The sequence below is a fragment of the Cricetulus griseus genome, assembly GCF_003668045.3.
Source record: "Cricetulus griseus strain 17A/GY chromosome 1 unlocalized genomic scaffold, alternate assembly CriGri-PICRH-1.0 chr1_0, whole genome shotgun sequence".
Lineage (NCBI taxonomy): Eukaryota > Metazoa > Chordata > Mammalia > Rodentia > Cricetidae > Cricetulus > Cricetulus griseus.
Genome location: NW_023276806.1, coordinates 148274774 through 148290782, shown reverse-complemented (window position 1 = coordinate 148290782; position 16009 = coordinate 148274774). Strand labels below are relative to the sequence as shown.

The window sequence follows — 16009 nt, the reverse complement described above, 5'->3', positions numbered from 1 at the left end:
AGGTAAAAGACAAATACTCCTAAAATTCACAGTCCAATTAAACTATTTTAAGATCACTTTTGATGCACATGCAATCAGAACACATTGCTTGAGTGTTTTGTGACCCTGGGGTACAGCGCTATAATTATTGCAGAATACTCATCCACCTGTGTATACTCCTGGTCCTAGACAGTTACACTCCTTGAAGAGAAAGAATACTTAGTATAAAACACTCTTCCTTTTCTACACTTTGTTTTTCTCTGTTATTTATAGCTACTACCTCCTCCCTTTCTTTGGAGAATTTTATACATTATTACAATATACAAAGTACAGAGCACCAAGTATTAAGCTCTGAGCATCCTCAATGCACTTAATAAAATTCTCAATGGCAGAACAATGTTTTCTTAAGCTTTACAGCTTAAACAAGACCCACTCCAACATTTTAGCTCAGTGAATAGCCAACCGTGTCTAGTCCAAACAATGTGGGTTACATAATTATAATTCTCTTGGTTGCAAGAGAGATATGTTTTGGCTTTGTTTTTCTTAGTTAGAGCTTTTTTTGGATTGTTAAATATTCATCTGGAATACTATTTTGTGTGTCTTCCACAGCAGGTATTATCTAACCAGATGCTAAAGCCTTTCAAATTAATACACAACATCTTGTTAAGCATGCCTCCTGCTTCACACTGTCAAGAGCTGTGGAAACCAGGCTTTTCCTGCCAAAAGACTATTTAGTTGGCAAGGATTCAGCCTTGACATGGGTTAGCAATGGTGCTTACTGGACCTGGAAATTTTTGCTAATGCATCTAAAAGGTTAGATTTTAATAGATTTCCAAATAATTCAAGCATACAATAAGCAAAGATGCCTTCTGCACAATGCCATAGATAAAAGATTGTTTCTTTTCCTTTCCATACAGATGCATTGGGATAAAAAATAACACTAATTTTATTTTAAATCTAGAAACCTTGGTTCCTCTGTGAGAAACTGTGTCCCAAGGCTCTTCCTCTCTCTTCTTTGATATGCTTGTTATAGCCAAAACATGCATACATGGATTTGAGGAATATTGAATGGGAGGTGAAGTAGTTCATAAGAAAAGTAAATTTAGAGTGGGTAACTCCACTATGATTCTAAGCCTCTGTGTTTGTGTCTTTCCTTATATATCATGTCAGGGTTAAGATAAAGAAAGCTCTCAAACTTAGAGCCTGAGACTAAGGACTGAATTTCCTTCTACAGGCTTTATTCTGCTTACATGTGTCAGGAATCCCTGAATCTTGGCCAGACTAGTTGGTAGGTAAGATCCCTTAAGCACCATTTATAGAAACAAATACCTATGCTCACTGAATATGCATCAAACATGCTTTATGCCAACATTTCATTCAACAACTATGTACCAACTGAGGACTTGTATGAACTCTTGAAGAGAAACGTAGACCAAACAAAATGGGGAAAAGTGAGAGATGTGTGTTACAAGGGTTTTGCTTTAAAAGTTGGGATATAGAATTTTAACCTCAGCACTATGGAGACAGAGACAGGAATATCTCTGTAATGTCAAGAATATTCTAGTCTAGATATAAGGTTCCAAGGCTGCCAGAGCTACATAGTGAGACTATCTCAAAATAGGGTTTGAGGATGAAGAGAAGTTCTGTGAAATAGAAACATCTGGCCTTGACATAGCTCTCATATTCCTGTACTCACACCAGCTGTGTAGTGGCAACTTGCCTTGCCAGTGAACTTGTAGTGGTGGTCACACCATTTGGGCATGGTATCAGGTGCAGGTATAATGACCTTACCCATTATAAGGTAGAAGAAGGGCTGGCTTGTCCTCTCTTGGATTTCAGAGAGCATCAGAAGAACAAAGACTACATCTTCTAGAGCAGGAAGATCACAGCAGTTATTTACTATTGTCTATGTAAGTGTTTCTCTAAAAAGTACCTATTTATCATTTATCTTGGTCTGGTGGACTCATTTAAACCCTGCCTTCACATCTGTGGTTCTCTAACAAAATCAATCCATCTAGAGTCCTGCACAGATGAAGGAGATGCTCACAGGTCTTACTGGGGAGATATTGGCAGCTGGGGGTGGAAAATCATAGTTTAAAAAAAAACTATGTAAAGAGGACAAAGTGGATAGAGAGGCCCACCTCTAACCATGAGCTATTTGCAAGTGATACCAACTGGAAAAGGGAAAATTATTTTCCTGCAGTGGAGTGATACTTGGTATATCAACCACATACCAGGACAGGCTGAATGCACAGGAGTAGTTTGCATTTCACAGCACTTCTGATCTTCAAGCTATTACATGTTTTGTGCCTCCTCTTCTGAAACACTCCTTAATCACTGTGGTAAGTGTCCTGGAGTTATGGTGTCATTTAGTGCTGAGCACTAAGTATCCTAGTCTTAGCATTTTGACATTGACTACTTCACCTTGACCATGTTTGGGAGAAGCTGGGGTCTGTGAATAGAAACATAAATATTTAAAAAGTAATGTGACAACATGACCAGGTAGGAAAGTAGAACTTCAAGGGCCTTATGACCACCTTAAGTATAAGGTTTTAACCAGAGTTATAGGTTAAACACAAAATTCCTCCCCTGCATTAAGCCAGAATGCAGTCATTATCATTCCAGATAACAGTCATGTCACCACTGTGCTGGTGTGTTCGTCTTCGCTGCTAGGTCTATATTTTAACAAATGTGTTCAGAACTGAATAATACCATTGATGCCTTTTCTCCCCCATTGACTTCTGTCACCATGAAAAATAACGATTAGGCCAGAAACACCCAAGTCTTCTGAGAGTGCTATGGTCCACATAAGCAGGATAATTCCAAAAAAATTCACGAAGGCAAAACCACAGAGATTCCTAAGAAACCATAATAAAGTGCAAGGGAGATGATTTGACTTAAGAAATAAAGACCAAAACCCAAACATCAAAAAAATCTGACTTTTTCTATAAGTGTGTTTCCAACCAACGTACATTAATTGTCTACTCTGTATGATTGAGGATTTAACAAGTTACAGAATACTAGACACCTGGGGTGTCTGATTATGTATCTGTATATAAGAGCTACTGACTGACAAATTATAGCTTACATAGCTAAGTGCAAGTTGGATACAAGACAAACTTCAGTAGGAGGACAGTGAATGACTCATGGTAGAAACATTGCTAGATGATTAAACAGCCTGAGGCTTCCTGACAGCAATAGTATTTGATTTCAACAAACATATGTTTTCACAAGAGCCTAGTTGCATTGATTGGAAGATTTTGAAAACAGAAGTTTAGCAAGTACTCGTATACATATCTGCCGTTAAAATAAAAAGGCCTTTGTGGCTTGCTATGTTAGGCACAGACTTCTGTTCCAGCCCCCAGATCACTGTGGTGTGTTGAATAATCCATTATGCAGTTTTAGGGAGAAGGCAAAGACTTCTGCAGCTAGAATACGTAAAAATAATCAAAAGTCACAAAATAAAATTCTCATAGAACTGAAATATCTTTTGTTTTAATTTGAGTAGCCTTGTTTATAAGTTCAGTTAAAATACCGAGTCTGGTTGTGCCTGTCAAATTGCATTATTTATGCAAGTGAGTTTTCCTTCAAGCTATCATGCCTGGAGCTGACCATGAGACATAGCTATTTTACACAGTAATTTTGGATGACAGCTTCCCTGGGCTTATCTGAGTCTAGGAGGCAATTATAGAAACAGAGGTCATCAGTACCACATTTTATTACATAACAGTAATGCAAGCATCCATGTGTGTATATGTTACATATAATGGTATAGTATCATCCATGTATATATATGTTACATAAATGATATAGTATCAAAGCATTAATTTCTATAAGGAAAACTCACCATTGCCACAAACATTTATAAACTAAATATTTGAAGACTTTTCAATTTTAGCAGGACATAGTCATTCTGTTGTATTACTCTGATACCTTTAATACAATGCTTCCATTATCAATTATAATCAGTCTGCTCTAGAAAATATACCTTCTGATTTGTACAAAGATATGCTTAATTTTATGCATGTAAATTTATGTGCTATCATCCAAAGTAACACAGATTAAAAATGCATACATTTTACTTAATATTCTAGACATAACCAATCACTACAAGAGTCAATTTTTCAAGAAGGAACACCAAAATATAGTAAATTTCGATGGCAGAGTCTAAAGGAAGTTATTTTTAAGTATTTTTAAATGATTGGTATATAGCTTCTCACATTCCTAGGAGACACACTGTCACAGCAAAGTACCTTGATCCTTTGGCTCTTATAGTCTCTCTGTCCTTCCTTCTGCAATGATACTTGAGTCCTAATTTCTGGATCTTTATTGTAGAGGAATCCACTGGGACTGCCTTCCACAACTACACAAATATACAAAAAAAAAAAAGAAAAACAAGCACATGCTTACACAAAGATGTACATATTCATATACATTTGTAACAAGGATGAATGAAAAAAGCAGGACATGACTTTGAATAAAAGAACAAAGATAGTTATGTGGGAGGGTTTAGAGAGAAGAAAAGGAAGGGGAAATGATATAATTATATTATAATCTCAGAAAATTATTACAGTTAAAATGGCTGATGTGTCGAATCCACTTCTAGGTGGTCCTCTCAGCATGATTTTGTACAGTACCTTCTTTCTTGATAACTAGGTTTTGATTGTCATCAATGTTTGGGGAATAAAACACAAACATGCTTATTTGTGGTTGGGGAGGATGTTGATGGTGTTTAGTGAACCTGATTCTCAACTCACCCCTTATTTTCTCTCTTCTTTCCTACTCTGGTTGGTACTCCTGGGTCTTTAACTGGTATTTATTCAGATATATAGCTGACAAAATAAGACCATGTGGCCTTGTTAATTAAGTGACTCACACAAAGAGAAAATGCAGGTTTAATTGAAAAGCAGAGTGCTAAAATTGTCATCAGGATGAGTGAGTAAATTTCCAGAAATTCTCTGGAGACTGCTTGGTGCCACGGAAATAGAAAGGTTGAATTCTCTCTTCTTGGCATGCAGTTTCTGCCTTGTTTTTTTTTTTAAACAAGCATTTGCCTATGAAATAAGTGCTTTTAAACATTTAGTAAATGAGTGTCTCTCTCTCTCTCTCTCTCTCTCTCTCTCTCTCTCTCTCTCACTCTGTGTGTGTTTGTGTGTGTGTGTGTGTGATCTCATCTTTCATAATTAAATTTCAAGTAAACAAACCATATAAAATTGAGTCAGGAAGGTAGCAGGGTCAGATAGTTAGTATAAGATATCTAAGATTCATGATGAACATATGCAAAGGTAGATTTGCTGTTATCTGTTGGAGGAAGCCTGACAGCTGCTGATGGAAGACAGAGTGGAAAGAGATCTGAGTGGAAGAGCAGAAAGCAATACACTGTTCTTAATCTACACATTCTTCCTCCTTCTACTGAGATTACTGGTAGAGACTGCAAAAAGGCATAAGAACTGAGTTCATGTCTACTGAGGTACACGAAGAGACCAAAACAAAAACTGGTTCAAAGTACTAAACTGATTATGAAGGAAGTTCATGCCTGCAGTCCCAAAACTCAAGAGACTGAGGAAAGAAGATACATGCTTGAGGCCAGCCTGTCCTACGTTTCAAAACCCACCTGAATATTGATAAAAAAAATAAAACCACAGAAGAAAACCTGAGTGAATGGAACCCGTTGGACTAATGGTTGTCATTTGAGATATGAACAGCTAAACCACTCAAGTTACAGATTCTTCAGGCTCACCTTAGTTCAGATGTGAATACACAAGAAGAAAGCACAATTAGGACCCAGAGCTGGTGACTTTTTTCTCTGCTATCTGACAGACTTGGGGAGAGTGATGCTGTTGCTGCTACTTGCTGATACTGCAACATCCTCTCATGGGTCTGGGTAGAGTTACTTACTCCAATTTACTTTGTCCAAGTTTTCTCGTTTGTGTTCTTAGGAAAATAAGGTATCCATGATGAATAAGTAGTATGATAGGTACAATTTTTAAGGGCTTTTCTTGTTTAAAACCATTTTTAAAAAGTTACCATAAAAATAAATATCTCAGGAGAATGTGGAGGGTAGGACAAATAGATGGCAATCTAGAGAAATTAACTGAAGTAGAGCCCTTTATATTTTGTATGATTTCAGAGACATGTGTCTCAAAAGTGGGAATACAGAGAAATGACATAACTGTAGTGGTATATGAGAAATGCCACCCTCAATTATTTAAAAACATTAATGGGATAGAAGTTACTTTTTTGGTTTTAAAGAAATGGACACTGTATCATGAGTTGAGTGTGAAAAAAGAATGGAATGTGGCTATCTAGCCTTAAATCAGATTAAATATTGCTAGGAGTAAAAGTCCAGATGGATATAAATATATTAACTGTTGCAACTTTTTCTTTAATGTTGTTTTGCATACAGAGCATACTGAGTGTTCAAAGGAATGTGTATAATATACATGAGTGATGCCAAGACAGAAAGGGTACTACTCCCTTCAGTCTGAAGGTATTTTATGCCATTGGCTTTTGTAGATTCTGACCACTCTTTAAAATTCCAAGAAAAACATAGACTAAACAAAAATAATTCTGTTTATTGGAAAAGTAAGAAATTTCCAAATTATGGTTAGAGAACAAAATGAATAGTCTGGAGAACTGTGTGTTTCTGCTGTAATGTACCTATTCCTTGTATCTCATTCCCTTAGAGAAAGTTCAGCTTCTCCTACAGAGTGCTTTGCTTAGACTTTCCAAAATGTGAACAAAGTTTTAGCATTTAACCTTTGTTGACTTCACTTTCTAATAATATCCTGTCAAATATTATATTTTTGAAGTCCTCTTTTTTCTAAGTGAAGATCTGACTTAAGCATTGTGCTTCTGGCATAAGATGCCAACATGTGGAGTTACCATACTAGTTTATTAATTTCTTGTAGCTATAACTGTGCACTGTTGACAGCTCTTGATCACAAAAGTTTGGCTCACAATCATTAACATTTTCACTACTATTTATAGACTTCTAATGGCATATATTATTTCTCAAATCCCCTTGGCTATGCATTTTCTTCCTGGAATTGTATATAAGTATTTTAAATAATATGGATTTAGAGACACTAGAAAAGAGAAATAAAATGTGGGTTATATGTATGCTTCCTGAGTATGACCAATGTGATGCAGCTTCATGGTATCCAGTGTTTTTAACTAATGTTATCATTGGTGTAACACTTTGGCAATGGATACTAAGTCTTTGAGAATGATCGAAATCACACAATATGAATTTTGAACACTGTGTTAGGCAAGGTGAAATAACAGTATTTTTTTTTACCTTTGCTACTTCAGTATTCAACATAGACTATGGTAGGCAGGAAGTAGCCAATAAATATTGGTTGGTTAGATATATACATTATGGCACAGATGGATGTATGGATGGTGGATGCATGGATGGGTGGATGCATGGATAAAATAATTCATGAATGTGTGAAAAAATAATACACTTGATACAGCTGAGTGAAAAATTTCCCAAGATACTTTTCATCTTTGGCTAGAGTCAGGGCATCAGAAATCAGAGTTTGGGGTTATAGTGGGTAATTGTAAGGTTTTATACATTTAAATAGGTTGTTTATCACTATCAAGCTTTGCAACCCATATACTTAAATATGTAATCTATAAGATAGTTCATATAGTATCTAACTCCAAACACAACAAAAAAAACTAGATACCTACTGCTTAAAATGGTAGTCCAAATGTCTATTCATAACAAACACATTTCGAATTATTTTCATTTTGTATAGCTTGAATTTTAAAACTTAAAGAATATAAAGGTGGCATTTTTGGAAGTAGAACCTTCCCAAAGTTTTGTAAGTTTGGGAAGTCTACATATTTTACAGAGATTAAAGGAAAGACAAAGCAGGAGAAAGCTTGAATCAGAAGAAAAAGAATGAAGAGAGTGAAACATCTTTGACATAAATGAGCAATGGGCACAGCCAGCTCCAGCAATGATTCAATATGTTCCTGTTGCACATAATCTGGGTTCTGGAGTTCTCTGTGTGGTTTTCATGTCATATTAGAGATTTATTTATACTTTCCTTTCTGTTACTATAAAAACATGATGACCAAAACAACTTAAGGGAGTAAGGGTTTTTTTCTATCTTACAACTCTTAGGTCATGATACTTCATTAGGGAAGTAAGGAAGAAACTCAAGGTAGGATCCATGGAGGAAGGAGGGCTGCTTGTTGGGTCACTATCAGGCTCACTCATAGGCTTATTCTTACTAAATCTCATATACAGCCCAGAACCTTACCAGGGGGGCGGGCCTTCTAAATCAGTAAAGATAATCAAGACAATCCCTCACAGATATGTTCGTAGACAAATCTGTTAAAGACAATTACATATTAAGGCTTTTTTGATAGGTGATTCTAGGCTATGTCAATTTGGCAGTGCTAACTAGGTCATGAAAACTGATGAAATAATAAAACACAAATGGCTTGAAGTTCTTGTGTTTGTAACAATTCAGTCATTGTAACACTGTTTGATGTACTATACTTATTTTTCTTTTTAATTATTTTTTTCATTTAATTTACACACCAACCACACTTTCCCTTCCCTCCTCTCTACCTTTTCTCTCCCCCTACCTCTCGTCTACTCCTCCCCCCACACCCATCCACTTGTCCTTTGTTCAGAAAGGGGCAGGAATCCAATGGTAGTCAAGGAAGCATGACATATCAAGTTGAGGCAGAACCAGGTTGCTCCCCCTGCAACAAGGCTGGGCAAGACATCCAGCATAGGGAATAGGTTCCAAAGGGCTGGCTAAGGTGCCAGGCATAGGTCCTGACCCCACTGCTAGGGGCCCCACAAACAGACTATGCTACACAGCTGTCACATGCAGAGGGCCTAGGTCAGTCCCATGCAGACGCTCTAGCTGTTGGTGCAGAGTCCTTTTAAAACAATGTTTCTCATTTCATTACAACAGTAATAATGGAACAGTGGATAGAGATAAATGTTGGAAGAAAAGTATTAAAATGTTTGGTGGTTATTTAATTTGTGCAATATCTGCTTGCATTACAGCTCTAAATCATAGCACATCAATCAGGGGTGTGTGTTGTGGTGGTGATCTACTTTATTAACTATAAATGAATCATTCTAAGTTTATAGAACTTCATCACAAATTTATTTAAAGCACTCTAACAATAATTTAGACTAACATTAAGTTCAAAGTAATTGATAAGCATGTATAAGAAGCCATATTATGCCAATCTTAAATGTATGGATTAGATAAATGTCATGGATTATATTTATTGGACCATGAATCAAGATATTTAAATGATAGCAGTGTTCCATGGTCAGTCAACTATATTAGTTTTCTTATTAATTTTAATCATTTGAAGTTTATGTCTTATATTATGTTGTTCCTACTTGAGGTTTTTTTTTTTTTTTTCTTTTTCAAACACATCTTCAAATATTTTGTTTTCTCTTTCAGGAATTTGCTGCACTGACTAAAGAACTGAATGCTTGCAGGGAACAACTTCTAGAAAAGGAAGAAGAGATCTCAGAGCTGAAAGCTGAAAGAAACAACACAAGAGTAAGTATTAAACTTTTTTTTTTTTTTTTGCTATAAATAGTCTATTGTCCTGTATCAGAACACACATCTAAAAACTTCCCAAAACTTTAGGAGTTCTTTGAGCAGATTCCAATTCACAGTCACTTACTTCAAAAAGAAGGAAACATGTTATAATACCCAAAATAAAAAGAAAGGAAACCAAAATTATAGTCTTTGCTAAATCACTACGTTGCCCTGCAAAATGTCCCCATTTCTTCTGGCCTTTAATTCATAGTCTTTTAAAAGAGAGTAAGGGACAGGCAGCAACATTGCAGTGGCCTGCATTTGGTCAACAATTCATTCTAGCAAAGAACTTATTTAAAAATAAAGAAAAAGAAATTCAAGTCAGAAAGCTATTGGGTCAACATCTACCAATTAAAAGAGGCTTACCATGTTTATTTCATTATATGTCTTAGAGGCTGATAGTTCTAATCGTCATTCTATTATATGATAAAACAGATATTTTCTTCATTCTCCTCTTGGGAATTCCTACACATTGTCAGTCAGATGATGTGCCATGTAAGAATAAAGTTCAGAGTTAGATCAATGATAATGTGTTTTTTTGTGGACCAGAATAAAATATTACTGAATTTCATAGAATAAATAACTAATTATATTACTCACAAATTATTGTAATGTCATAGCTAAATGGAAGGAGAAACCACTTTCATATGGTCATAAATGCAATTTTATCATTAATAAGGTGAAATTATATTAAGTGCCATAGTCTTCCTGGGTTAATCCTCTGCACTAAAAGTGTAATTAGCAGCCAACTTTTTTGCATTTGGCCTTGCAGTGATGTGCAAATGTAACTCCACAGGCATTGCTGGTGCCTCCAGTGAGAGGTGGCTTTGCATGCATGAGGGATATACCATCAAACTCACTTCTGTCTTTATTTATCAGGTTCTGATTGTATGGTGAAAAGAATTCACACATGTGCATTGTGCATGGGAATTGGTTTCCATCGAGGCTTTGACAAGCAGGTCACATAGTTCGCCTCTAATACAGCATGGCAAGGGCAGTTTGGACCATGTGCTGAAAATTTTGGTTTCACTCCCTGTGTTTTTTGTTTTTTTTTTCACTCTTGATTTTTAAAATAGTACTGTGTTTCCATGCAAGTGTATCTATTTCTGCCATACTATTTGTAATGCCCTGTCCTGTTATTTTGAATTTGCATAGGTTAAGCAACATTTTCTGCTATCACAAATGTGAAAGTGGGAGAAGAAACATGAGAATTACAGAAAATAAAGACCTTCTGTTTTATTTTCAGGAAAATCCTCACATTAAAAAATGCACCAGATCATTTTGTTACCTACATATGTACATCTATCTATGTCTTTTCATTCTTCATTCATTTATTCCATTTTACAACCATGTGAAGAATATACTGTGTTTATCCCCACTTTAAAGACAAAGCAAGTCAAATGTATTGAAGGTCACAACAAAATAACCCAGGATTAGAAAGGTAATACAGTGCATGCAGAGCCTGTACAGATCCACGAAGCCACTGGGAGAACTACCCACATTATACCCGCACAGGATCTCAAAGATTTATCATGGCTTAGATGAAACAATGCCTGAGAGTCAACACCCTGCTATGTGACATATGTCATTTGTTTAATTGTGACTGATATTAGGATTGGGATTTGTTTCTGTAGCCACATGATTTTCAACATGTTAAACCCTGAGTGCGCAAGCACATTTGGCTCTTTATGTGCAAAGTCTCACAAGGGTGTGGGGAGCTATCTTGATATACCAGCTAAGATCAGAGAGAGAAGGAGGCAAAGCTTTTCTTATGACAACAAGGCCAAAACAATGAAGTTGTTGATTAGAAGCAAGATCGATAGCTACTAATGCTTATCAAATGTGCATGAACAAAATTTTTCTGTGTTCCTTAAAGAGGTAAGGATGTCTGGTTGTATATTATATCAAAGAAAACATACTTTTGAATCTTATGGAATATAAAATCTTGATAATATACTGACTTCTTACATAGCCACTTCAGTCCTCTTTGATTCCATTGAAAACAAAAATAAAGCTATAGCTCTAAGATTCAAACATAACTTCCTCTTCCCCTAAATGCCATATTAAATATACATTGATATAGGTATATATGACAGTATTTCATATAGGTTTATTTAATAACTTGTGCCTTGGAATGAACACCTACACATTACTACTGGAAAGTGAGCATCAAGACAACACAAACTTCTTTCTCACTACTAAAGAGTACCTGACTATGTACAGTTGTGAGTTTAATTGGAAAATAGTGTTCTAATTTCTAGGGTTCAGATAAACCTTTGGACTTTTCCACATTATTGAGTTAGCATCTACTTATGAATTGAAACAACAGAAAAAGACAACTCAGAAGGGGAACTACTAGATATGATGATGAAGTTGGACTATCATCAAAAACAACAAATCAGAAAGTAATCGGCTCAGGTCAGCTGCTTCTGTGGGTTTCATGGACCCCAGACTGATAGCTGGGACCCCAGCATAGGACTGTTCCAGTGAGTTTGGAGGTCTGGTTAATCTATGGGGCCTGTGGTGGATCAGTGTTCATCCCTAGTATAGGAATGGACTTTGGGGGCTCATTCCACATAGAGGGATGGTTTCTCAGTCTAGACACAGGGGAGAGGGTCTAGACCCTGCTCCAAATGATATGACAGACTTTGAAGATCCCCAAATGGAAGGTCTCACCCTCCCTGGGGAGCAGAATGGAGATGGGATAGAGGGTCAGTGAGGGGCAGGGGAAGAAGGGAGGGAGATAGAACTGGGATTGACATGTAAGACAAGCTTGTTTCTAATTTAAATAAAAAAGGATCAAAGTGAATGAGAACCTGAAAAAAAGAAAGTAATCTTCATTATGATAGCTAAATGAATTATATCATTTACCACAATTTCTGTGATAGACGAATGGAGTTAAATATACAAGCTTATAATAATGCAAACTTAGTATTTGACATTAATTAATGGCTGATGGTTTTTCTAAAAGTTTACATGGATGCTCCATCATAGCCCCACAGCAATTTTACCAAATCTAAAAGCTGGATAACTTTGAGGGAAGTAATATGGACATAATCTGCTGCTTTAGTGATTGTGGGTCCTATATTTCAGAAATTTTCATGTTTGTATGTGACTCCAAATATAATTGATGCAAAAGGAGTTCATTTTAAATTTTGTAATTCAGTTTTAATGAATTTTATTAGCTGTTCAAGAAATAGTGCATTTATTAAGTCAGAACTGAAATTTTTGGTCATGAATAATTTTTGTCACCAAAGAAATGCCCAGTCCTCAGTATTAAGTAAATAGAAGAAGTATCCTAATTTCAACTTGTTCTTAAAGCCATCTGCTCCCCAAGTAATTAAATGGAGGTGAGCAAGTAAACTAATAATATGCATGATTATATAATGGTAAAAATTTCAAAACTTATAATTGATATTAATAGAAATATACTAACAAGCTTTATTGCTTAACATTTCTATGCACCTAAGAATATAGGAAATTATAAAACATTTTTAGTCATAAAATCCCTCTGATAATAAATAGGCAAGTTATGTGTCTATGTTGTGTGACAATGTTACTAGAGAAACCTGAACAAATATCTACTCACCCCAGATAGTAATTTGACAATAGAACAGATTAAAAATAACACCAAAGTCCAACTTGAGGAACCAAAGAAAAAATGTTGAGACTATTAAAGGAAGAGGTAAGGAGTTACTGGAGTAGAACTAGCTCATTTTAGAGGTTTGGGTAATAACCCAATGAATGAGAGAATACAAATGTGAGTTCCAGTTAATAATCCTTTATTATACTGATTCAGGAGGAGATAAATGAATCCTGAGCCCACGTGGCATCAGTGGATGTGCTGGCAGGTGGCTGAATTCTAGAGCTTGACAGACACTTAAAGAATGAGTATGCAAAGGGGAATGTAAAACATAAAGTGTGTTTTACAGAGTGTGAGCATGACAGAGCAAATCCCTGTGGTACAAGACTTGAGAGTCAGTGTATATTTTGAGGACAAACATATAAATAGGCAAGCTATAAATAAAGTAATCTGTGGCTTAGCAGGTAGAACTGCAATTATGAAAGAGCTGAACTTACTGATAATGGCAGTCTGTAGTGAAATCGTTGGATGTGAATTTGTAAAATTAGAATGGAAATCTAGATTTTTAAGAATACATAAAATTTGTAAATTTTGAGGGTAAATATTGGGAAAAGCATCTAAATGAATAATAAACATCACCATAAATTGTGAATTGGCTAATGTTGGGAGGGAACTGAAATAACCAGAAAGCTAACACAATGGAAGTGAGCAGGCTATGGGATGATAATTATAAGAAAGTTATACAGTCAGTACAGTCAGTAAGACCAGATAAGTTGAGTGTCAATGTGCTCTTAGAAAACAAAATTCAGTGAAGTTACCTTAAACAGGCAGTTACCTTTTAAGGGAAGTAAGAATTCTTTTTTTTTTTTTTTAAGTCGAATTGCTAAGAAAAATAGCATAGATAGTCTGAGTTTTCAGAACTCAAGTCCAGAAAGTCACTGCAAAGCTGACGAGGAAACTGTTTCTCCAGGTCAGTAGAGACTTGAGATTCCCTTGCTGTGTTCATGTATCAAAAAGGATGCTTTCTCTGGGCAGTGGTGATTTATGAATTTAATCCCAGCACTCCGGGGCCAGAGGGAGGAGGATCTACATGAGTTCGAAGCCAGCCTGGTCTACAGAGCAAGTTCCAGGACAGCTACAGCTGTTACACAGAGAAACTCTGTCTCAAAAAGAAGAAAGACATAAAGAAAGGAAGAACTTTCCAAAAGAATAGAGAGCGATGAGATTTCCAAGGTCTCTAAAAACAGCTGTTACATCAAGTTAATGTTATCCCATATGCTTTTCATCCTACACTGGTACAAGCCGTGTAAGATTCAGAAATATTAATTGAATCTACATAATTCCACTACATTTATGGAAAAGATGTAACCATATATTTGGTTTTTCATGAACATTATCTAACTGAAATGATTGTGTATTTTCTTATACTGATAGTGATTAGACTGAACCTTTAAGATTTTACTCAAAGTACCCAAAATCCTTGTTTAACTTTGACAGAGATCCACACACACACAGGGAAAATGCCTTTACTTTAAAAATGCATCATGTATTTCCACATGTTTGTGTATGTAGCTGAGGTGCTATCAAGTACACAGAGAGTCTCGAGGCTTCTACCTAAATGCATAAAAGGCTATCATTCTCATGTCGTTTATGTTGCAACAAACAAATAGAACACAACTACTTTTTTAAAAAGTCAACATCGTGGCATATTCTGAGAACAATTCCCAAAGGATTAATAAAGCATTACATTAAAATTATTATGCAATTGTATTTATTTAAGGAATAAATGCTATCTAATAGCCATCTTTTTGGTCTTTACACAGGTTTTCGAGTCTTTGATTCTTTCTGATTTCATAACTAAGTTGTCATACTTATTAGAACAAATGTTCTCAACCTGTGGCTCAGACACCATTTGAAGTTCAAATGATGCTTTCACAGGGATCACCTAAGACCACAGGAAAAACACAGATATTAATATTATGATTCATACCAGTAGCAACACTACATTTATGATGTGGTAATGAAAATAATTTTATGGCTAGGCATCAGCACAACATGAGGAACTGTGTTAAAGGGACTCAGCATTAGGAAGTCTGAGAACCAGTGTGTTAGAAGAGTGCATGGCATTAATTATTATTCAGTGATTTGTTACAAGACTGAAGGCAGTCATGTGTTCTGCTTTGATGTGTCTTATAAACCTTGAGTTAACCTATTGTATTCCCTAGGGTTATCATGGACGCTGTGAAAACTTGTAATAATTTAAGCTAGAGTTCACAAAAAATATGCTAGTCAGAGGTACTCATAAGATAACTATATTTTCTCTTTATTCAACAGCTGTTACTGGAGCACTTGGAGTGCCTTGTGTCACGTCATGAAAGGTCACTAAGAATGACAGTGGTGAAGCGGCAAGCCCAGTCTCCCTCAGGAGTGTCCAGTGAAGTGGAGGTCCTCAAGGCATTGAAATCCTTGTTTGAACACCACAAGGCCTTGGATGAAAAGGTATAGTACAGATACTATTCTTCAGGCCAAACTGTGCTTCTGTTATGAGCTGGCAGCTGCTTATTTTCACACAAATGAGCATGTGCTTTAAGTCTAAGAAACACTTTTGAGTTAAGAAAAAAAAACTGTTTAAAAACCAGCAACTGTTTGTGTATGGACAGTATTCTTGACCACATGCTTTTATTTATACCACTGAATGTACAACTTGTCAGAATTAGATCTATTACATTTTTACACCCCTGGTCCAGAGACCAAGTACTGGGTTAGTATTCAGTCTCTCTATCTCTGTCTCCACCATCGTTCCCTCTCCCTTTCTCTGAAGTGCATGCCCATAGATGTCATATATTCAAAA

General features: G+C 35.9%; 1 protein-coding gene across 9 annotated transcripts in view; it reads left to right on the top strand.

Annotated features, from left to right (window-relative positions):
- The window catches only part of LOC100752430 (liprin-alpha-2), a 438469-nt gene that overhangs the window by 253071 nt on the left and 169389 nt on the right, over positions 1 to 16009 (top strand). For 8 of the 9 annotated variants that reach the window (XM_035450810.1, XM_035450815.1, XM_035450808.1 and 5 more), the window contains 2 exons: positions 9432 to 9533; positions 15493 to 15657. In XM_035450810.1, the coding sequence (XP_035306701.1) occupies positions 9432 to 9533; positions 15493 to 15657 (267 nt within the window). Of the gene's footprint in view, positions 1 to 9431; positions 9534 to 15492; positions 15658 to 16009 lie in introns of those variants that run through there. The other variant, XM_035450814.1, reaches the window with a different exon arrangement.